Source organism: Agelaius tricolor, unplaced genomic scaffold (assembly GCF_023055355.1).
Source record: "Agelaius tricolor isolate 1412-34295 unplaced genomic scaffold, bAgeTri1.0.p SCAF_1, whole genome shotgun sequence".
Taxonomy (NCBI): domain Eukaryota; kingdom Metazoa; phylum Chordata; class Aves; order Passeriformes; family Icteridae; genus Agelaius; species Agelaius tricolor.
Window position 1 is genome coordinate 28361502 of NW_027269261.1, and position 24149 is coordinate 28385650.

The 24149-nt window shown below is 49.7% G+C and overlaps 1 protein-coding gene across 1 annotated transcript; it reads right to left on the bottom strand.

The window, feature by feature from the left end:
* Nucleotides 1–355: 355 nt before the first annotated feature.
* FOSL2 (FOS like 2, AP-1 transcription factor subunit) lies at nucleotides 356–18342 on the bottom strand. The gene is made up of 4 exons (XM_071427999.1): nucleotides 17749–18342; nucleotides 11501–11755; nucleotides 7487–7594; nucleotides 356–6019 (listed from the first exon to the last, which is right to left on the bottom strand). The coding sequence occupies exons 1-4, from the start codon at nucleotides 17845–17847 to the stop codon at nucleotides 5510–5512; spliced, it is 972 nt and encodes a 323-aa protein (XP_071284100.1). The 5' UTR covers nucleotides 17848–18342; the 3' UTR covers nucleotides 356–5509.
* Nucleotides 18343–24149: the final 5807 nt, after the last annotated feature.

Consider the following 24149-nt stretch of genomic DNA (forward strand, 5'->3'; position numbering starts at 1 on the left):
CTCCTCCTTGCTGCCAGTGAAGCAACCATGCTGCTCCCCACCCCAAGTTTTCAGAGCAGAAGCTTTGACTCCTTCTGGTTGAGGAGATTTAAAACAAACAAACAACAAAAAAAGTCAGCACACATTTTTTACCTCCATCCCTTTCCTTTTTGAAGCTAAGATGAAAGGATTAGTGCTTTATTTGCCTTTTAGCCCAGGTGGGCTGCTCTGCTAGCCTCTGCCCCATCTACCATTGTTGCAGGTAACAGCTGTGGGGATCGCAGCTGCTCTTGTGAAAGAAGCCTTGAACTGTGCTGCAACCACCTGGCAATGCTGGACCCATTTGTTCACAGTGAAGGAACATGCGAGCTTGTAATTGTTCATGGCAAAGGGAGCTTTTTAATGACTTCAATTAACAGAGAGAACTCCAGTTAGTTCTTGCTATACAAAAGTGTCCACAATGTCATTAAAACGAGATTTACAAGTGTCATAACTCTCAGCAGCATAGTCAACAATACAGCCAATCATTACAACTGAGCACCAAAAGAGAAGGGGGGAACATCATACCACTGAGGAATTGAATGAAAAGAAAGGAGTGTGGGGGGAGAAGGTGCAGAGGAAAAAAGAAAAGTCATTTTTTCTTTTCAGTCTAGATTGATTTTATTCTACAAAATGCTACTCAGTTAAAATTGTAAAAGCAAAACCATTTTAATACGTTCTTTCTTTTGTAGCAGCAAGCTTTCTCTAAACAAGCTTTTTGTTTTAGTGCAAATACTGTAGGCCTGTAATTCAGTAAAATAACAAGAACAGAAAAGAGACAACACCAGAGAGAATGCCTCAGGGATGAAATTCCCCAGGACTGCAAGAACGACATCAAGACCACTACGAGCAAAGAAAGGTCCCACTTCAGCAGTCATCTTTAAGAACCTCTGTGGCAGAAACTGTTTCACTGCAGACAGACAGTAAAAAAGAAAACCCATGATCTAAAACTTCTGAGGAAAAAAAGATAATGGCGCCCCCAAACCTTCAACAATCCTCATGGTCACCTGTTAGTCACTGAGACTTCATTTCACTACTGACACCTGCTTCACAGCAGCAAAAGGCTGCTGATGCTTTCAGTTTGTCCCACGTGAGTGGAATCAGAACCAGGCCCTTTCTGTATCTGAGGGTCTTAAAGCAGACTTTAGTGACACTAGTAACTTATCTCTCTAATAAAGATGCACTATCCCTTACTGATGTTACTTTGAACTACACAGTATATCAAGATATATACAACAGTTTATCCTCTCACTGAGCAAAAACAATTGGATACCTATTTCCTACACATTTTAATATGGTTTTAACATCAAGTAACCACAAACAAGAAAGTGGAATAACCCTTTAATCATACAGGATAGGAGGGGAACAATTAAGTAAAACAGGATTGGGTTTTATTATTATCTTGTACTCTGAGATTTGTCCTGAACTCCACCTACTGTTCACAGAGGAATGATAATGCATCTTTAAAAACATATCTCTTTTTACATTTTATACAGACAACAACAAAAGTCAGATTATTTTATTTAAGGAATCAAAAAAAATTATTAGCCTAAAAAAAAAAAAAGAAGATTGTAGTATTTTTAATGCTTTCTTTATTATATCCAAGTCTTGAACAGAAAAACAAAAGATGTAAACATGATAAATAAATAAGAAATAAATGTATATTGTTCCCCCCACCTCTTAAAATGTTTGACTTGGCCTTCCTAATGAAAATTATCTTGTGTCATGATAGTAAGATTTCTTACATTTCAGAAGTCTGTTTTCGAATGAAAAAAGCAACAACCAAAAGGAAAAAAAAAAAAAGCAACAACCAAACACCAGGAATGTGATTTGGCTGGATGTTAAATTAATGGCAGGCAGATCTGCTGGAGCAGGCACAAGACGGCTGCCTGCCAATAAATAATAAGAGACCAGGGAGAAGGGAGGTGTCTTAGGTTTGTTTTCATTTTGTTTTTTTCTTTTCATTTAGGATGAAGGCCAGGTGGATCCTACATACAGTAAGCAGCAAAATTAAAGGTTCAGATGAACTAAATAGATCATTTAAATAATAATTATAAAAACACAACAGAGAGCTACTGTCCCCAGCATGTTGGTCCCAAATCCCATCACACCACAAGTGGATTGAGACTTACCCAGTCTCCACATCTACAAGAAAGGAATATATGAAGGCAATGCCACAACTGGGAAAAGAGAAGGAGGAATGAGGGCAAAACTGGAATGGCAAACATCACCTAGAAGCTGAATGTTTCCTTCAATGCAGCTGTTACTACTCCTCCCAGTTTGGCATTGATTAATTTAGGATGTTAGGAGAGGCTTTGTTGGGCCAGTCACCAGGGGGCTGACCCAATACCAGCTGAAATTCCCTGGGCCTTTTTCTATTGACTTCAACTCTATCAGCACTAGGTACAACAGCTCCCATATCCCCACTACATGCAGAACATGGAGACACTACATTTAGGAATCAGCAGGGAAGGTACTCATGGAAAATAACATTTTGGGCATGGGAAGGACAATTAGTTCCCAAAGAGCACACCAGAAAACATTAAAAGAATCATGTAGGGCCAGACCAAAATGGGAGTGAAGTTGTACCTGCCTGCCAGAAACTAAACAAAAGTTAAGGCTGATCCACAAAACACAAAAGGCTGGAGACCAGCAATTCCAACACAGATATTCTTTGAGAGACTTCAGGGAGAAAAAGGACAGGCACAAGGTATCTGGGGCTTTTTCCAAACAGTGGAAAATAATCCTTTTTTTTGAGGAGTTTCACATGGCTCCCATCAGTATCACAGGTCAGGAAAGGGAAGCATCTTGTTCTGTCTCTGAGCAGGTCAATGACCAGGCAGGAGGGCAGTGGACAAGGACCAGCTGCAGCTCCTTTTGGCAATGATTCAGTGACCAGAAGCAAAGGTAGGTTTTTGTTGTTCCACCAGTTAGATCTGAGGAGACACCTGATTTCTTGAACCCCCTACTAGAGGGGTGGATGTTACTGATCTCACAGGAGACAGCAATCTTGGTCAGCTAGCCTCAAAAGTAGCTGCATTATTTTAAAACTCACCCACCACTTGTCAGGGTTGTTCTCCTCAAAAATGTGTGGAAATGACATGCAGAGATGTTTTATTAACAGTTTTAGATTCTCAGTCCAGAGTGGCCCAAACAAGCATTTGGCAAAATCAAAAAGAGAAGCTGGAGTTTCACCTAAAGTAATATCATCTATGTAAAACCCTAGGAAAAGTGGATTCTTTGTGCTAACTATGGGAAATTTAAGATCTACTTTATTAGAAAGGAAATTTTGATGTACATTTAAGGACAATACAACTAATTTTACTTACTGTGTGAGCTCCATTTGAAACCTCTAGCACCAATATCAAATTGGATGTGTTTAAGCAATATAGAAAAAGCCCGAATCAAATCAGCTTTATGAAGCAAAAGGATCCCTCACATATTTCTGGCAGGTTTGGTAAATACTTGGGTTAAAAATAATAGTTATAATAAAAAAGTCAAAGTCCACCTTTAAAGCCAGAATAGTGTCCCATTGAATGGATTCAAGGAATGGGCAGTGGCCATAGTTTGAGGGAAGTTAGCCCTGCTGACTAAAGTCCCAGTTCCACAAGACTGAAACCTATTAATTCCCAGTGGAGTTGGTGGGGACTGCAGCAGTTTTGCATCTCATGTGACTAGCCCTATAATTGTATAATTGTATGCTGCATTTCTCCAGGTCCAGCCTGAACAAGAAACGCCACAGTTTCGGCTGATTTAAAAAAGAAAATTATATATATATATGTGTGTGTGTGTGTATAAAAGAAAAAGACAAACTAAATAAAAATAAATAGCTGCCACCACAGCTTCAATAGGCAGGACCAAAGAGCTATCTCCTAAGTGGTTTAGCTGGCAAGCTGGGCAATCCTAGTGTGCACAGGGTCATGTTTTGCCAGTACTTTGATATCAATAGGAATTGAGCTTGGCTCGAAGTGGAAATAGATTACACACATTACTGTTTTCAGTAGTGAACATGAACACTGGAGAGCTTGTACCCTCTCTGAGCACTTAGTAGTAGCAGTAAAGCCCACAGGCTAGAGAAGGACCCAGGACTAGGGAAAGAGCCCTTTGGTTTGATTCTTTGTCTTCAGGCCAATCAACCACAACAAAAGATCAATCTGCAAAGAAAATGTAAAGAAAAAACAGAGGCCAAAGACCAAGGTGCAAATAATGCTAATCAATTTTCCTCAGCTGTCAATCTGTCATTTGCCAGAGCTTGTCAGAAGCTCTGTTGTAGTTCAAACAGGTCAACACTTTATCCATGCCAATCCTGCTTGGTCAGGAGCTGGGGCCTTGTGGCCTGTGCTGTGCTGGTAGATATGTGCTGCTTTGTTTCCCAACAATGAAAAAATCAGCAAGGGTACAGCCAGCTAATTTCACTGTCTTAGCTGCTGCCAGTCTCCATCCTAGATTTATAGGCATGTGGTGCCACCTCTTTTTTTTGTACCATGTTCTGCAAATATGGCCAAGGGGAGGGGAAGATTTACTAACAGGAAGAGATCAGCCTCTGAGTCAGGAGCCCTGATGGGAAGGAAGATGTAATACTCCCTAGACAGCAGGCAGCCCAGGAAAAGTAAACAACAAGCAGCAGACTTGATATCCAGCAAACTAGGGTAAAACCCTGCCAGTCACTGGTAAGTGCCAGCCCAGCAGCTTTTCTGATGCTGCTTTGGCCCTGAGATGCTAACTTGGTTTTTCGAGGAGCCCAAGGGGGTAAATATATCCACATTTTTAAAAAGAGAGGTTTCATCATGAGACTTCTGCTGTCTCTGTGCCTCAGGCTAGAGACTACAAGCTCTGCCCTTGCTGCTGAGCTCTTGGGCTCCTCTTGGTCCCCCTTATCTCCTGGTCCCCCCAGCTGTCATCCTCCTGTCTGGGCATCCTATGTGTTATGTGTTTCCCACAGCTATTCCCAAGAGCAAAGATCCTAATTAGACTTTAGAGTTCAGAGCAACTGAGTGAAATGTAATGGGATCGACAACATTGGAAATTATATGCAAAGAGAGAGAGAGAGAGAGCGCGAGCGAGCACACAAGAGAGAAGTTGTAAGTTCAACTAACCAGAATGATTTAAGCACAGAGCACAACGCTCGAGTCAATCCACAAAGGAAAGGGACGACTAGCAACTGTCTGCAGCTCGCCTTCAGTCCTGGCCAGGAGCACTCCCCAGGTCCACTACGGCCACAAAGAGGTTTCCACAGGCAGTCCCTACAGAGCGGACATCACCCTCTCCAAACAACCCTGGCGTGTCAGTCCCACCCTTGCCGTTTCCTGCCTCCAGGGAGCTGGCGTTGGTCCTCACTCTCCTTCCTGGAGCTGTAGCACTTCCCCATCCTTGTTCTTGCTGCCCTTGTGCTTGAACGATCCTGTGCCTGTCTCTAATCCCACGGAGGGGGCTCCCCCCATGGTGCTGTGGGGGATGTAACACACTGGCAAAATGGGGGGCCGCAGGGGGATTACAACGCCAGCAAGGTGGGAGAGTTCAAGGAATCTGAGGACTGGTCCCCACTGCTGCTGCTCCTCCGGTGAGCTTTGGAGCAGGACTCAGAAGGGGAGAGAGGAGACTCCTGATCCAACACGTTAGGGTAGGTGAACACCAAGTTGGAAGAGCCAGGAGTGATGGCTGGTGTTGAGGTCACCACAATGGGAGTGTTGAGTGCCTCTTCCCCATAAAAACCTCCAGCAATGCTGATGGGCTTAATGACAGACCTCTGGGCTTTGTCAAGGACCAAAGAGGAAGATGGGATCTCTTCCTCCACAGGCTCCTGCTTCACCACCACGGCTCCACTTGCTCCAGTCCGAATGCTCTGGAGGCTGCTGGATGGTGGGCTGCGACGTTCCTCGGGGCTGATTTTGCACACAGGGCTGTGAGCCACCAGCATAAACTCCAGCTTCTCCTTCTCCTTCTGGAGCTCAGCGATCTCCTTTTGCAGCACTGACTTCTCCTCCTCCAGTACTTCGGTTTCCTGCAGACAAAAGGGGAATAAATAAATAAAATAGCAAAGGCTCTGGAACTACTCCTCACCTGGAACAGGGCCACCAAGTCCAGATCCCATCTGGCACAGGCAGATACACCCCAGACTCGTCATGAGCCAAGCAGACACCAAGTCATTGCCAGTCAAGCATCTTGTGCTTCACATGCCTATTTGTAGGCTATTCCCAAACATCACCAATCTAAGGTGTTATAAATGTTATAAAGAATCTTGTGAACTTGCCTTAATTTTCTGATGGCTAGTTTTTGCCACTCTGTCTTGGCCTATGACTTCAGTCTTCTCCCTTGCTGTCTGCCTGACAGACACTTTAGCAGAGGACCCAGATCTCCTTCCATTGTTTTTTCATGTTAGGCTAGTAATATTCTTTTCACTTTGACAGAGGTAGTGTATAGCAGTCTCTAAACTGTTTCCATTTTATTTCTGTAATGCATATTCCAGATTAGGGCTGACACTTGTCTAACTCCTGCCCAAAGGACCAACACTGGATGCATCCACGATTAATACATTTATCTTTCCCTGGTCACATCACACAGATGGATCAGTCAGTCTGGGAGCAGTTAGGACCTTCCCATGTGAGGAGCTCATAACTTCACAAAACTCACACTCAGCCCTTCAGGACATGACTTACCACTTTGCACACTCCTCTCACTTCTATCACTTTAGTCACAACATTTCTATAGGATGTCCTGCCTCCCCTCCTGAGAGAACACCTCCTAATTTGAGGCAGCAGCACATTTCACAGGTGTGCTTTCACTGCTGCTGTGCTTGGTAACAAGATCATTGGATAAAACCAGGCTGGTTCTTGACCAGGAGCACTGGAGCCTTTCTTCAGCTGATTTCACACAACCCAATCTTGTCTTCTCTTCAACCAGTGCCTTACCCACGCCTTGGTTCTTATGCTCTGCTCTAGCTTCTCCAGCTTTACTAATCATTACTTGTACAGCATCAGGGCACACATCTCTGTGCTGCTTCCTTTTTGAAGGAAGTCAGTTACTACCCCACCTCCAAAGGAGGAGTAAGCCTGAAGGATATAGCTCTGATAGGTACACATAACATCTCCCTTGTTTTCTATGGCTTTCAGATGATCCGACCTCTTCAGTATTTTTGTCCTTAAAACCTGCCTTGAGGCACACAGTGTCTTATGAAAGGTGACCAGAGTCAGGGAGACTTGTGCTAGTTGAGAGGCGAGAAGGGAACGGAGCTCCTAGGACATTTTGGGCACTGAGCAAAGAGAATTTTAGGGTCCTAAGCTCCAGGGCCAAGTCCTCCTCATCAGCAGCTGTTGATGTAGGAGCAGTACCCTTGGGCAGCCTTGGATGAAGAAGGCAGAGTGTGTTTGCAGCATCTTCCTCCAACGTGCTGGTGGAGGAAGAGCAATGTCCGTGGAGCTGGTTGGAAGGGTGGGTGACAAGGAAGGAGGAATGTGTGCAGGGCACATACCGCCTGGAGTTTCTCTGTTAGCTCTCGACGCCTGTTACGACACTTAGCAGCTGCCAGCTTGTTCCTCTCTCTCCGGATCCTTCGCTTCTCTTCTTCCTCAGGCGACAGCTGTGGGCAAGTGCCAAGAAAATCCAATCAGATCTGAGCAAGGCATTCCTTTAAGTTTGTGAGGATTTAACCACAATGCAAAGGAAAAAAGCCTGATCCAGCAGGATGCTGAGCACTCCCCCTCGTCACTGATGTCAGCAGAAGATGAAAGCACACAGTATCTCTGCCTGCACCAGGTCTTAGCAGAAGGGAGAGGAGAAGGAGCAGGGCACAGGGAGAAGATTGTGTAAGAGGACAGTGAATCTGCACCAAGGCCAAACAGATAAAAGATGCTCTGATTGTTTCACAACTTGGGTGGTACGTTAAGCAAAACCAGAGCACGATGTTGTAAGTGCCTCTTTCTTGAAAGAAAATATCTGCTCCTTCCCACACAAAAATAGTTGATCTCTTGAAGGTTGGGATGGTGTATAGGGGGAGACAGGGAAATCAGCAAAGCTCCCATGAAGTCCGTGAAGCAACAATGATTTATACCACCCAAAAATCTGACCTCAGATTTTTGAGCACTCAGCGAGATAACACACTGCTTCTTGCATCAGCAGGCAAGGCTCCAGTGATATCAAGGGCTTCCTGAGGCCAGCTGACATCCTCACTGATGTAAATCAGGAGCAATTCCATAGAAACCCATCCAGCTACACTCTTGCGAAACCAAAGGAAGTGAACGGGAGCTCGCAAGACTTGGTCAAAGCTATGCCTGGTTCTGGGGGTTTGAGACAAGGTTTTACAAACCCCTGCAGCAGCAGATAGGTTTGTGCCATGGCCAAAGCCAAGGAGCCAGTCCAGCAGGGCACAGAGCGAGTGGATGTGGCCCCGCTCTCTGCTGTGGCACCCAGCGTGCGGGATCCATGCAGACAGAGCAGCACAGAGATCCAGCGGGATCCATGCAGACAGAGCAGCACAGAGATCCAGCAGGATCCATGCAGACGGAGCAGCACAGGGATCCAGCGGGATCCATGCAGACAGAGCAGCACGGGGATCCAGCGGGATCCATGCAGACGGAGCAGCACGGGGATCCAGCGGGATCCATGCAGACGGAGCAGCACGGGGATCCAGCGGGATCCATGCAGACAGAGCAGCACAGGGATCCAGCGGGATCCATGCAGACAGAGCAGCACGGGGATCCAGCGGGATCCATGCAAACAGAGCAGCACGGGGATCCAGCAGGATCCATGCAGACAGAGCAGCACGGGGATCCAGCGGGAGTCACGGGGATCCAGGGCACGTGCCCAGCCCTTGACTCCAACCTTGTACCCTACACTTCAGCCTCACCCAGCCCGTGTGTGCTGCAGGGACTCTGGTCTGGTGACTGTAAATGAAAGCAAAACCCTGACACCTGGCAAAGCACATGTCACATCTCACAGAGTGCCAGCACAGAATGGGAAGAAACACCTCTTCAGAGAAGCTTCAGTTTTAATATCTTCATGGACTGTCAATATCACAAATGAGACATTCACAATTTTACTATCTTTTCTTTTTAGTGTTAGTTTTACTCCAACCTCAGCCTAGTTTGTTTTGGCTTGCTCTATCTCCCTAATTTTGATGTTTGCAGTTTCAGTAAGTTAACTTCAGCCTCAGGGCATTCAGCTTGCTCATTTCTGCTTTTTTTCAGGATCTGATCTGTGCCTGTGATTTCACCTGCATGTAACATGAGCCCCTGGATGCTCACTGAGCAACACAAGCAATTCTAGAACTGCAGGACACAGAATTTAGGCCCAAAAGCTTTTTTTTTCCATCAGCAGCTCACAATGCCCATCCTAAGGCTGGTGGTAGCTCCATTCAGCTGGGCAGAATATTTCCCCCAGGAAGGAGCCCCTGCAGGCACTGCTCTCCCTGCTACAGCTCTGCCCACTCTCTTCCTACCCCACATGAGTGCAGGGTAAAAATGTAGTTGCACACAAATATCTACAGTATGGCAAAGCACTGAGCATGGACACAGAAGCTATGCTGACTTGGGGCCCCTGTGTAGAATTTTCAAGAGCCTTTTCATGCTTTGGAAGCACAGATCTCATTGAAATATGTTTGGACTAAAATTTCTGCTACAAAGGCCTTCAGTAATTTAAAAATTATCTGTTTCAAAGACTGCTTTGCAAAAATTGCACAAGCAGGGCAGAAGCCCCTAATCTGGATGTTCTTAACATTTTACCAGGTCTAAAAAGGAATATTCCATCAGTGGTTGCTGGATTTGTTTGAAAGTGGTTGGATTTGGCACTCTTTGTGCCCCTGCTGTATGCGTTATTCGTAGCTTGTCCAAGCCCAATACGTGCATTCACTGTCAGGAACATTCACCAAAACGGGCTCTTTTCATAAAGTGTTACACAAGGTTTTCCAAAAAGGCACTCCGACGTGGTGTTCAGAGCACCAACCCTGGAAACCTGAGCCAAAGGGCCACAGTAAAGAGCGCCGGTACCGCCTTAGCACGTGTCTAATCAAAAGGACTTGGCTTTGAATGACCCACAATGAACAGCTTGCAAACAAGCCACAGGCCAGGAATTGCTTGGCAGGCATCCTTCAGCAAATAACTCTGAACAACAAATAAAGCAGAGAATATGGTGATCTCTTCACGGCCAATTTGTGAACACAGAGGCAGCATTTGTCAAACAAATTAGTTGTTGCTAATTATTCCTCCAGCTCTGTGAGACTTTCTTTGCCTTTGGACACCAGCCCTGCATGCAGGGAACAGGGAAGTAGCTCCAGCTGGTGGAAAAGGCTGGCACGTACCCGAACCACCACGCTACTCCATACTATCTCCCAAAAATGGGTCCTCACTGCAGCCATACCAGCTCCCCACACAGAGGTACTGCTAAACTCTATCTTTAACCTCTTGGGCCTAAACTAGACAGCAACTCCACATAAAATAATCGGACTGTGAATCAAAACAGATGACGTAGAAGTAAAAGTAGGGCTGATGAGTCTTATTAGAAACAGACCTCACGCAACAGCACACGCTCGTGTCTGGAGGGTGCGCCGTGTGTCTCACTGCACTGCTCCGCAGCGACCCACACAAATGCTGCTTGGGAACAACTTGGGGAGATCAAGTTTAGTCAGATCTATTTTTTTATTTTTAAAGAGAAATCAGCCTAGCACTGTGAATAGCTGTTCACCAGACAGCCCTGGAGAAGGCTGATTCTTACTAAGAGGAGAACAACAGCGCTGATTTCCAGAAGATAAAATGCCTGCACCTAGTCCACCAGATCCAGGGTCCCAGCTTGATAATCCCATTAGGAGGTTGAGCACAGGGCAGCAGTGGTACAAGCCACCTCATGCCAGTTACAAAAATACCTCTGGGTTTGGAGCAGAAAAATCTCTTATGGGATCCCCACCAAACTGCTGCAAAAAGATCAAGCAATTACAGGTTTGTAGTGGGAAGGTGGATTTAGACCCCAGTCCTCCAGAAGGCTCTTCATACTAGAGTTGAGGTGCTCTAGGGAAGCTGTTCCTCCCTGCATGCTGCTGGCTGGGACTGGGGGTATCACACAAATGGACATGGAGCAGTGCTAGCAGCTACAGAGCTGACAGAAAACACTAGCTGATGTAATTTGGTGTCAGATTTGTAAAGGACCTACATGAAAGCTGCTCTGCTTTCTTGGAGGTTTCCTTCTGCCTGGAGCAGCAGAGACACTCAAACTGAAACCCAGGGCTCAACTTCAGAGTTTCACCTGCTTTTGAAACCAAGCCGCAATGTGGGCTGGTGGTGCGAAGTGTTGGATGAAGACTGGGTAAATCTCACCATATGATGAGGAGGCAGCAATAAAAGTCACCCTCCAGCTTACACCCTCCACCACCCTAAGAAACCCCAGCACGAGAACAGCACCAGCAATGGACCTCAGTGCTCCCCTGCGGTGCTGGGAGATCTCACGAGGGGGTGGGGAGGCAATCTCTCAATGTCTGTTTCTAAGGCACTGCAGTTACCTGCTCATCTCTCCGTCTCCGTCCCACGGTGGTCCCGATGGTTTTGATGACACCAGGACGCTGCAGAGCCGTGTGTCCGGCCACCGAGGACAGCGGGGGCAGCGGGTGGCTGTAGGGGTGCGAACGGGAGTAAGGGCTTGACATGGAGGTGATGACGGTGGGCTGGACCATCCACTGCAGGTCTTGGCTGGTTGTGATGGCGTTGATCGTAGGGATAAAAGCACTGCCTGATCCTGGCATATCTACTCGAAATTTCTAGGAGGAAAGGCAGAGGAGAAGAGGGACAGAGAGCAGAGAAGAAAGCGTCAATGAGAGCAGAACATAAGTGGTTACTCCAAAACCAGCTAGGCCCTCAGGAGAGGCACCGGTGAGGATCAAAGCGGCACCTGAAGCAAGAACACCAGTAGCTGGTACCTCTGCAGCATCTTAAGCTGCCCCTGCCTGCCACAACCCCTGAGGAAGGCACTGGGCTCAGGCACTTCCCCCTCCAGAGCAGCCCTGCCCTCTCCCAACCCCTTTCCTCTTCCCCCCCACAGCTCCCCAGCATACCCTAGCCCAGCCTCCCCTCCCCAGCACCATCCCCACTGCTGCCACCTCCTGCCAGTGCCCACCACTCCTTCCGGCATGGAGCAAAAGGGGAATTAAGGAGTTTCTAGAGAAACACTTCTCTTTGAGCCCAAAGAAAAGGAAGAGAAACTTCAGTTCTGAAATGCCATTACCAAGCAGAGCAAAGCCTCCTTTCACCAAAGGATTGCCCTGAAATTTGGGCTTTGTCCACGTAGGGCTTGGTATGGCAAGAAGAGCAGCCTGCTTCTCCTTCAGTAGCTCTGTGCTCACTGAGGAACCCAGCCCTGAGATGGTTACGTGCGAGGATATGTATTTTAATAGCAGCCTATAAAGTAGGTCTTAGGATTCAGATCGGACAAGTTCCCTGCAGCTCTCTGCACTGTCTAGACAAAACAAGGCAGCAGTAAAACCAAGGCAGCAGGTAATGATCGCCTCCAAAATACATGTACACCTTCTTTCAGACAGAGGTAAATCCATCTGGATAATATGCTGGCACTAAATTGCAAGGAAAACAATCGCTTGTCCCCGGAGGGGGAAGCAGGAGAGAAAGAATGTTTTTGTCTATGCTGAGCTCCTTCAGGAGGCTTTCAATGGTTAGACTGGAATTAACTCACAGACAGGTCTTGCTCCAGCAATCACTGAGCAAGGGACAGGGCTTGTAGGACCCACAGCTGTCACCATCACTGGTCTGTAAGCCTTGAAATGACTCCATGAGAAATGCACATTCTTGGGTCAACAACCTGGCTTCCCAGAGGAGTGAGAGACCTTGCATCAGCCTGACCTCAGCTCAGGTAAGCGTCCCAGATAAGGGACACCAACACAGATTTCCTTTTCAGGGTGTGCCTAGTCAAGCACCTAAAGAGCTTTGTTAAACCAAGGCTACTGCAAATAGTATTTCACATGCTGATAGCTACAGCACTTCAGGCCAGCATTAGCAAGCTGCCAACACCTGAAGACCAGGAAAGCCAGTCTGAATACTGACACTGCTGACTTACACCTCTGAACAGCTCAAAATCTAGCAAGGAAGGATGAGAGAAGGAAGGAGTGAGTCAAGTTAAGCAGGCGGGGAAATCACACAGAGAGAGGATGACACTGGTACCAAGATCTTAGCAAAACCCCCAACAGCACCTCAGAGATTCACCTGGATCTTGAGTCCAACATAGCCTCAGCTCATCCCACATTTCAAAGTCCATGTCATCTCCCCCAATTAGTTAAAGAGGCTCTGAGCCACCAACTGTCAACGCTGCATCAGAATTTATGGGTGCAAATCCCCTCCTTTGCTCTGCATGGTGTAGGCTGTGACCACATGGCACAGAGGAGGATGTGTTGGTGCCTCCATAACCAGAACACAAGAGGACCTAAACCTCATCAGAAGGGAGGAAGTGCGAGCCCAGTTGAACCACGAGCCCAACTCAAGGGATGTGAGCCCTACTTCCAGATCCGCAAGTGGCTTCTACCATGGCCATTGCCTATCTGTGCCACCACCCTCCCTTTCATATCCAAAAAGCAGAGAGGAATGTCCTGTCTTCCCTGCAGGGACACTACAAAGCAATGACTGTGAAACATCCAGAGAGCTTCTGGTGCTTTTCCATAGAGACACCACTGGCATTCCAGAGCTAACCTTTGCCTCCAACACCCCACAACATGCTAAAAATTCCTAATAGAGGTTGTGAGAGTCAGTTCCACCACTAAATCAACCACATAAAATACCAGAATCTGACATAAAAATCAGGCTCCAAGTATTGACTAAGGAAGTGCTCCATTTCTAATCACTCCTGTATTCAACCTAGGACCCTTCTGTAAGACTAGCAGAGGTCTCCAGGACAGCAAAGGGGAGTTGCTCAGTTCAGCCACATCCCTCTGTAGCTCCACAATGCTTGCCTGCAGACCTGGGGGGAAGAGACCAGTTCCTCTCTGCCATGCCCATCTCTGTCCCCAGCTTCCCTTCTAATAACTCAAAATATCTTAGAAATAAAAAACAAAAAAACAAACAAACAAACAAAAAAAAAAAAAACAAACTGTATTCTGTACTTTCCAAAGGCAGTATTTTTCCTGGATAACTAATTAAGGGACACACTGCTGTGGCAGCTTGAGTCTTCAGACACAGTGTGCTCAGTCTAACACTGGGTTTTACAAGCAATGCTTCCTGACTGATCAGGTTTTCCCCACCTACCTCGCTTTCCCTGCTAGGACACTGCACTGGATCAGCTCTGCCGTGCCAAAATGCTGCTGGGCCCCACATTCTGCCCAGTGGCCAACAGCTCTGACCCCTGGGATGCTGCTGGTGGCAGTGGCAGTCCCTGAATTCCCTGTCACCTCCCCTGCATGGCCCCTTTGAGCACCAGCCTCCTCACACAGAAGTGCCAGAACTTCCCCCAAACTGCAGCCCCTTCTTTGCTCTCCCCATCCCTCATCCTCTCAGAGAGCTTCAATGCCCCTGCCAGCACTGCCTGACAGCACTGCCTGCCCTCACCCACCTCCCCACCTTCCAGACACCCTCCTGCCTTCTCCTCTCAGGACATGCACAGCTCTCCTCTCCTGACCCACAAGAGGCTCCTAGAAGCAGCTCTCTGCCAGCTTTCAGTTGTTCCTCTCTACAAGAATTCAGCGCACTAGAGAGAGATGAGGCGATAGGCAGATTGCAGGGCTACACACGCAGCACGCGCTCAGCCACGAACCCACCGCTCTCCTCCTGACCCAAGCAAACGCAGATGAAGGTATCATTAAAAAACCCCAACAACTAAACAGCAAACAGAAAGAGTCCTGTTATTAAGTGTGCCAAGAACTGAGGTCAGTCTCTGCTCTGCCTTAAAAATATGGGGTTGGATGAGAGCCTTCTCAGATCCACAGTCGGGGGAGGCTCCAGTGAGTCCTGCCACAAGCAGGGGCAGACAACGTTAGCAGCTCACAACTTAGCAGCACAGACAGCACGGGGACGTTTCAAGCTTTGGCTTCGTGTTTCCTTTCTCCACCTTAAGGTTTCTATAGAGCACCCCGCTGTGTTCTTTGGTCCACTCTGGACCTTCACTGATATCTGTAACTGTGCTGAGCAGCACTAGAAACCAGTCGAGAAATGGGTATAATGGCTGGGGAAAAAAAAAATAAAACCCAACAACAAAGCGACTGAGAAAAATCCTAGAGCATCTTCAGCATTACTCAGTTACCAAATACAGGGTATATGTGATAGATCTTACAATAAATACAAGACCCTTGTGGCTCTCCTATGTTGAACATCTCCTCGAAGGAAAACTGGACACAATGCTATAATATCTCAGGGGAAAATTGACCACTCTGAAAGAGTATACAAACTCTTCCCATTAAAGTCTATGTTTACCACATGGCAAGTCAGTGATTAGGAAAATAGCATGACATGCAACTTAAAAGAAAAATGTTCCAGTGCTGTGCTGTATGGGAAAAATAATTAAAAAGCATCAAAGTTTTGGCTCAGAGACACAATTTCCATTTAAGCATGTGACTGATGCATCTTTTCTTGCTTTTGGGAGAAAAAAAAAGAGAACACAATAAAGAAAAAATTTCAGCAATGCATATTTTCTGTAGTGATAAAACTGCAGATCTCCATAGACCAGAATCAGCAGAACAGCCCAACTGCTAGGGTAAAGGCAACGCTCACATTTGATCCTAATCTACAACATCTGTAAGGATCAAGGGAAAGACAGAGCACAAGGCCTTGAGAAATCTCCCGGATTCTTAAAGAAAACATTTATGTTCTCGCTAAGCCAACGTCCTGCTCAAAGCCCTGTTTCAGATAGTAACCCTAGAAACGGGGCTCTGCTCCCCGGATCAGACGGCACGCACACCAGCTGCCTGGGGAAGACGTGGAGCCCCAGAAAAAGGGGAAAACCCAGTTATTGCTTGGACTGTGACAGCTCAAATGTGAAGCGGCGGTGGAGTTTCTCGACCTCCTGCAGCAAGTGCTTGAAGCCAGAGCAGCTGTTAAATCACAGCAGGAAAGGGAGAGTGAGAATTTGCAGTTCGCCGGCCGTTTCCAGCTTCTCAACCCCCTTTCTCGCTCCCCCACCCTGTCCTAGCGTTTACTGTAAACCAGGGAATAAGCTTTATCTGAGCTAGAATCCCGGGAAACCCCAGACTGCAGCCCGCAGAGGGCACCAGCGAGATGCGTTTGGAGCAGGCGGGGAGCGGCAGCGAGTCATTTCTGGTAAAACTTCTTTAATGTGAGGAATGTCACGGGCTGGTACGGCTGGCAGAGTTTAAGACTGGACTTTTTTCCTTTTTAGTTTTTTTTTCTCTTTTAATTATCCTATTACTCCCTGATGCGAAGGCTACACTGTGCTCACACTGCCAGTTCGCTCATACAAGCCACACAAGAAATAATATTGTGAGAAAAAGGGGGGTGGGGGGGTCAGAAGCCCAACTCTGAAAAGGCAAAAAAAGAGTGAGGCTGGGCCAGCTGATGTAAACAAGTTATGAAATAACCCAGGTTTGTATAACTGGTCCGATTGTGTAATGCCTTCCCCAGAAGTGGTAGATTTAGTCGATCTAGACATAGAAGTCATTTCGAGGTATTTTCTTAGGAAAATCAAAAGGGGAAAAAACCCAAACCACAAGACTGGGCTTTCAGGTCCGCGAATTCACGCCGCTTCCACAGGAAATATTCCCCATTCTCGAAGCGCCGCCCGGCAGTGGGGCTTGAGTAGGGAGCGGGGCCGGGGAGCGCCGGGAGCGCTCCGGCGAGCCCCAGGAAACTCCGGCTCGGAAAGAGCCGCGGCCGGCCGGAGAGCGGCCGGCGGAACCAAAGGAGCGGGCGGGCAGAGGGCTGAGCACGGCGGCACGCCGCCGGCCGAGGGGTGCCAGCGTGGGCCCCGTGGAAAAGGCAAAGAGACTGTCAGCGCCTCGGAGACAAAGTTTAACGGGGGAGAAGCGGGCAGACAACCGCAGGCGCTGGAAAGACCCAGAGCCCGCTTCCAGCCATCCCGCCGTGTTCCACGGCGGCTGCGACATCTCCGTGAATAACTCGGGCGGTACCTCCCAAAGTCCCAGCGAAGCCTCCCAAAGTCCTGCGGGCGAGCCCCGGGCACCACCCGGGCAGGCGCGATGAACGTGGACAGCGAGAAGCTCCCAATGAGAACAAAAGCAGGAAGGAGGAAGAGTTCGGTGCGCCCCTATATTCGCGTTACCGACCTCGCAGAGAAGTCGCCCGTAGGAGCCCCTTTGATTGCCGAGCGGGTCCCGGCCCGGCGCTGCGGCGGGTGCCCGGCCGACAGGCGGGAGCTCGGCACCGACACCCGGCCACCCCGCTCCACCTGGGGCCGGGCCAGCGGAGACTGCCCGGCGCTCCCTCACCGCACGTCCCCGCTCGGGGCAGGCCGTGCCTCCCGCAGCACTCCCGGCCCGACAGGCGGGGAACTCCGGTCAGCGTCCCTCCGGACGCGTCGCGGCACCGCTCCGGGGCGGGCGGACAGGGAGGGAAGGAAAGCGGCGGCGCCCCGCTAAGGGCGGCGGGACGGAGCGGCGGCTGCGGGCAGCCCCGCGCCCCGGCACTGCCTGCGCCACCGCCACCGGCGCCTCTCCGCCGGGCGCCCGTGCCTCCGCCGCGGAGGAAGCGCCGGCCGCTCCCCGGGCGTGGCGGTGAACTCCCGTCCCGGGAGCGCTCGAAGCCGCCCCCGGAGGCACCGGGGGAGAGGGACAGCGCCCGGCCCTACCTGCTGGGCTGCGCCGCTCGAGTAGGTCTCGGGATGTCCCGGGGAGCCGCTGCTGCCTCTGGAGGAGGTGTCGAAGTTCCCGGGGTAGTCCTGGTACATGGTCCGAGGTCGGGCCGGGGGAGCCGCGTCCCCGCCTTCCCACACCGACACCCGCCGCTCCCTCGTCGTCTCCCCGCCCCCTTCTCCCTCCCGACCTCTTCGGCTCTTGCCTTTCGCCTCCCGCCGCTCGCCGCGGAGAGGGACAAAAATAATAAAAACGGCTTTGGAGACGAGGAAGAAAGTGGGGGGAAAAGGTAAAAAAAAAACTTTAAAAAAAAGGGAAAAAATTTAAAAATAAAGAGATAACAAAAATAAAAATAATAACAATGATGATAAAAGTGGCTCAGTTGGCAGCCGAGCGCCTGCGGGACGGGACGGGACGGCAGGACTCGGCGGCGCGGCGGGAGCAGAGCCGTGCGCGCAAGCGGGCGCTCGCCGATGTCCTCTCTCCGCGCTGCCCGGCGAAACTCGCCCCGCCGGCGGAGCGGCTCCGGGCCCGGGGGCTGCAGGCGGAGCGGTTCTCCTCCGCCCCCCCAACCTCCTCCTCCTCCACCACCACCACCACCACCACACACCGGCCGCCCCTTTTCCCGGCGCGGGGTGACTCAGCCGGGTCTTGCGCCCCGCGGCTCGGCGGCGCTGCGAGCGGGAGCTCCGCGCGCCCGCGGTGACTCAGAGCAATGGCATCGCCCCGGCCGCGCTCGCTTATTATCCGCCCGCCGCCGCACCATGTGCACTCGCACACGTCAAACCCGCGGCGCACCGGCCCCACCTTGGCGCGCGGAGCCTCCCACCTGCCGCCGCGGCGGGGGGGGCGGGCCGCCCGCGGGGGGACGGCGCCCGCTCGGCCGCGCCCGCCGCGCCCGCCCCTCCCCGGCCCGCGGTCCGGGCGACTCGGGCGGGGCGGGCGCAGCGGCGGGGGCAGCGCGGCGCCCGGTTCCCGGCAGGCCCCGCCTCCCCCCGCCCCGCTTGGTGCCGTCCGCTGTCGCACGTTGCCAAAAATGGTCATTTGCGTCGCACGACGCGAGCGCGGGTTTCCTTGCCGCGAATGACGCGCTGCGAGAGGGATTCCCTGCCCGGCAGCGGGGATTTAAAGGGACAGCGCACCGCCGGCAGAGGGACGCGGGGGTGGCTGCGGGGAACGGCGCAGAGCTGCTGGCCTCACAGACCGGCCCGCCCCGCCACGGGGGCTCGGGGGGCGTTCGATCCAGCCCTTCTCCCTGCAGGAGGGTGCTCGGCACCAGGGGTGCCCCAGGGCTCGGTCCGTTTTTCAGTGCATCAGTAAACCAAGCGTTGGACTCGTCTAGGTTTTACAGCACTGTTAAATTAGTTTTATTTTTATTTCTTTTGTTTTTATTATTTTATATTTCTATTATTTTGTATTTTCGTGGTTATTACTTCTATAATTTTAATTCCTTTTCATTAACTACATTTTTCTTTTATTTACTAATAGTGTGCTATTATTTTTAATTTTTTTTAATTTAAAAATATTTTTCCTATTTATTTTTCATGCAATTTAAAAAATATTTTAATTCTTATTCAAATTTGATAACTATTCTTACTTCCCCCCCTCCCCCCCTTATTTTAATTTTTAATTATTTAATCTTTACCTTTATTTTTACTTTTTAAGAGGACTCCTCCATCCTCCTAGGATCTGCAGAGCCACTCTAGGTCTCCAAACCAGAGTATGTCACAGGAACATCAGGTGACAGCCCTGGGCTTCCCTGCAGCAGGAACTGGTGGGACAAGGACTGTACCAGCCCGCCGCGGGTGGCTCTGGCATTGCCAGGTCACTGACTAGCACAGGCTGGAAGGTGGCAGAAGCAGATAGAGCAGAGCCATGCACACAGAGAACGCGGGCTCTGAGGTGATCTGCAGCGAATACAGCAGTGATGCTACTTCACAGATTGTTTAAATGCCGCTCAGAGACATGAAGTGTCTCGTTTCCACCCTCCCTGGAGGATTTGCCGAGCGCTGGGCAAGTCCTTTTCGCTGGTAGGGAGGGAGAAGTCATCTAAGTTCAAGTTATAAAATCCCATTTAAGCTGTGTCACGGACAAAGTATTTTCCCACAGGAGCCCATCTGAAAGCAGTGGGCTTTCCTCCACTCACACTTTGGAAGGCAGAAGCAGCACCCATCTCAACCCTGGAGCCTTCGGGGAACTCTGAAATGAAGCACCCTGTGGGGGCTAAGTCTTCAGAACTCGGTTATTTTTTAGCACTGACCCAGGAATTTGGGACTAAAATTCCTGCCGATGCAGTTTAGTTTTCAGCACCTTCATTATTCAGGCAATTGAAATTCTCCCTCCAAATTAGCCAGCCTATTTCAGGCAGCACCTGACTTCGGGGGAGGTGGGGAAAGGGCTGTAAAAATATACCCGTGTTTCCAACTCGAACTGCACTAGGAGTGAGGGGTGGGGAGGGGGAGAGGTGCTCTAGCAGGCACAGTGAGGCCGTGATGTGTTTTTCCCCTTGAGTGGCAGGTGATCAGCACATGCTGCTTTCTGCTGGAAAGAGAATTAGTTCAAGATGTGAGAGGAATCAGGCTGCAGTTGTCAAGAGATGAAGAGAGAAAGGGTAAAACAAGCATCAAAATAAACTTAACAAAAGCCGTGGCTGGATTTTGGCTAGTCACCACCCTCTGCTCTGCTTCCCCCTCAGGTGAAGGATGCTGCTGGCTCTGAGGCTTACCAGATGTTAGGAACCACTGCCATCACCTGAGCTCATCAACCCTGGCTCTGGTCCTGTTTCACATCAGGGTGGTGGGCTTGTAGAATCCAGTCTGCTGAGCAGCAAGAAATGCAAAAAAGTATTTGTTGTAGGGAAAGAGTGACGACCAGAAACAGGGAAGCAAGATGGGGGTGCTGGAGCATTAGTGTTGCAGCATTTTGCAAGAGGAAAATAGAGGTGCTTTTCATCCCTCCTCCTAGAATTGTTTCTATACTTTATCTTCAGCAGTTCATTTACCCTAAACTACCTGCCCTCCTCATGTTTCAGCTCATGCTCATTTTGAACGTTGTTTTCAAACCTTATCCAAACATAATTTTGGCACATCTATCCTGTCCAGCTGAATTTGCATGAGACCTAGTCTGGGAACAGCTCGTTTGAAATGACATTCAAGGGCTGTTTTAATATTTGGCTGCAGCTAATGTGGATGCAATTAGTTGACACTTGTAAATCCTGAGGTTAAAAGCCCTGTAAGAAATGCAGGAAGCTGAACGCACACCTGAGGCCAAGCCCTCAGCTCCTGTAGGGTGATGAACCTCCCTCCACAGCTGGACGGCACCACCTTGCCCTCCCAAAGCTCCTGACCCACACCCATCAGATGTGATGCTGAAGCTTTACCAAAATACACGTGTAAATGTGTATTTACATTGCCTTTACTGGAGTTCCTTCTGCCCTGGGAGCACAAAACCCTGCTGGTTAAGACAGGCTCACATGTACAGAAGGGAAAAAGTATTCAGTCGGATTGAGTCTCCTCATTCCCGAATCAGCCCCTATGTAATACTTTTTATTGTTTTGGATTGAAGGAACCCAGACTAGCCTGGCTCTCAGTACCCCAGACACATGCATTTTTAATACTCATCCAGACCAAGCTGCATTGTGCAATAGGCTCCCTGCTTCCAAAAAACAAGAGATAACATGTACGCCTGCCTAGTCCATTCTTGCCTGAACCAAAGACAAATTAAGACCAGCCCAGGTTCCAGGGCAGGAGAGGATCATTGTAAGGCAAATGAGACCTTGGCTCCTCACACTTCTCGATTTCGGCAGCAATTAGGAGCCTGAAACCCAGACCTGGGAATGCTTTTCACAGTGTTTTTACAGGAACAGTGGATAAGGGCACTTCGCAGCAGCTTAGCCTTAGCCCTCGGCAAGCACGTGGCGGAGTCGGCCCGTCAGCACCTCCTCTCCAGCATCCCCAGCCACACCGTGCCACCTGCCTGAAGGCAAGATCATTGGTTTTCAATTTGAAATATATGCAGCCATGATTCTCCTTGCTCTCCTTCCAACCCTTAAGACATTTCCTGAAGAAGCCTGCAGTAGTCACTTCACCTAAAATGTGTATTGCCACCAGTGTCAGAGAGCTCAGATGTGCTGTGGCTGCTCCTGCAGTGGGCCAGGGAAGCTTCTGGACCGAGGGGTGCCTGCAGGAGAGGTGGGACTGAAGCACACTGGTGGGGTGTGGGGAGCTGCAGGACAACCTAAGACAAATCATACACCTCTTCTCCCATTACAATTCCTCATGTCCTGTTTTAAAATTCACTCCCACCTCCCTGCAAATTGGTGTTTCCTCCGTCACTGTTCATTATTACACAAGTGACTCTTTTGTTTCCCGAGACCTTTTCCTCGAGCTCTCTGGAGAAGCACATATTCAGGGCTCTCCAGCCCTTCCTGACAATTCTACTTTCATCTGTGCGTGAAGTCTGCTTTCATATTGTCTCTTTAAGTGCTAAGAGCAAGTGTTTTGATGTTAACTCCTGGGAACGAGCTCTTAAGCTACCACCTCACGCTTAATTACAGTTATTTATTAAGTACTCCAGCATATCCAAGGGAGAACGGAGGTTTTCTCCTTCAAAGGGCTTCTGGATGTGGTTCCTCAAATACTTTTTGTCAAGCACAGAGCTTTTCCTACCCATGTCCTCTTGACCACGGAGCCCTCTCCCCTGCTGATAACCCCACGGCACGGGGCCATGGGGCCTCCCTCCAGCAGCACAGCTATCTTTAGGGCAGGGAGGCACTCCCCTCAATTGTTCTCAGGTGACTGCAGCCACGCTGTCCCGGTGTTCAAGCACCCAGCTGGCTCTGCCCCACATTCCCAGCAGGATGAGTGCTGCCATACTGTCCAGCTCAGGGTAATGACACCAGTGCTGCCACTCTTACTGCTGCCAGGTGATGTGGTGGGCATCATTTAACTCTTTTCCAGTTCTGGTGCAAATAAAAGCCCAGGACAAAGCCAGATGCTGTGATGCTCTTCCCTTTTCTGAAGCAGGGTTGGGTGATGCCATGGGCCTGGGACACAGGTGCAGAAGCAGCAGGAGGGGCACCAGACACCCCTGGCACTGCTTAGTCAGGCTGGTGGCATGGCCATGGTCTGGGAGCAGCAGCCAGAGGTCCTGCTGGCTCCCACAGTGTCGGCTCTGCGGAGATCCCAGACACCAACAAGGTCAAACTACTTCAAAGCAGAAATGGCTTCAGCCTGCTTAACATGTTCCAGGACAAAGATCCTACAAACCCACAGAGGAGCAGGTGCAAGACATGGATTGTGAACAAGGACTCATTAGGAGTGACCACAAGGCACGGTTTACGGCACTTTGCTGGTGTAAGGAAGCAGAAAACAGCTTCAGGAGATCCCTGCCTAGGGACGAACAAGCTTGCTCCGAGCCCCAGAGTATGCAGGATGTGAGAGATGGGAACAGAGATCCCACGAGTCAGGCTCTAAGACACCTCTTGGCACAAGGTGAACAGTCTTATCTCGATACTTGTGTTTGTTTGCCCAGCTCCAAACCTGTTTCAGCAGCGTGAGAGCCTGCCTTGCCCCGCTCCTGCCTCTTGCAGAGACACCACATCTAGTACCAGAAGCCAAACGGCCAAACGAACCTCATCCACTCTGCAGCCCAGGGACTTCCCCAAAAGATCCCAGGCAGTGCTGCCAGCACAGTCCCAGCAGGAGTCTTTTATGGGATGGGAGCCCTGCCCCGTGGAGCTTGACCCTGGATCTTTCCCCATTGCCCTATCTGGTAAGATACTTGAATATTTTCTTGCTGTATTTTGTGAACAGGGCCTCACAATCACATTTTCTTGTGTCAGAGCAGTGGAAAGGACAGAAAAACTACCTTAGGAGTAGAAAATCCTACCTCTGCCAGTGCCTCCATAGCTCAGCTGAACAGATGCTGAGGACTTCTCACCTGAAGTGCCCATGCTCAGGGGCAAACACGCCCAGGTCACAGCCACGCTGAGGAGGAGCACCGAGCCCTGTGCAATCGCAGCCTGGGATGGTGGGATGGGCTCCGGCCAGTATCCATGCTCTGAGGGGTTCCGAGGTTATTCCCTGAAACATGTGGTGCAGGCCAAGTGGATCACCCAGCTGAGCTTATCAGACAGCTCATTGTTCCTGCCTGAGTGATTCAGCCCCACCAAAGTGCTCCCTGGAAGCACAGCACGCAGGAGGAGGATGAGGAGGAGAAGGAGGAGAAGGAGGGAGGTGTGCAGAGCACACAGATAGTTCTCCTGATAGTGGGAGGCAGATAAGCACACGGGAGTTAATGGCTGAGCTCAGATCTAGTTGAGGCGGTCTGACCTTTCAGCTGGTAAGCCTGCCTTCAGCTGACATGACAGACTTTGACACAAGCACTCAGGGGAATT

What these genes read in the sequence shown, in the direction of transcription:
- FOSL2 (XM_071427999.1), bottom strand. Translation starts at nt 17,847, where the DNA reads ATGTACCAGGACTACCCCGGGAACTTCGACACCTCCTCCAGAGGCAGC. An exon ending in CGAGCGGCGCAGCCCAGCAG is followed by an intron (nt 11,756 to 17,748) that starts GTAGGGCCGGGC and finishes CTTTCCTCCTAG; the next exon opens with AAATTTCGAGTAGATATGCC. An exon ending in TAACAGAGAAACTCCAGGCG is followed by an intron (nt 6,020 to 7,486) that starts GTATGTGCCCTG and finishes TTTTGTCTGCAG; the next exon opens with GAAACCGAAGTACTGGAGGA.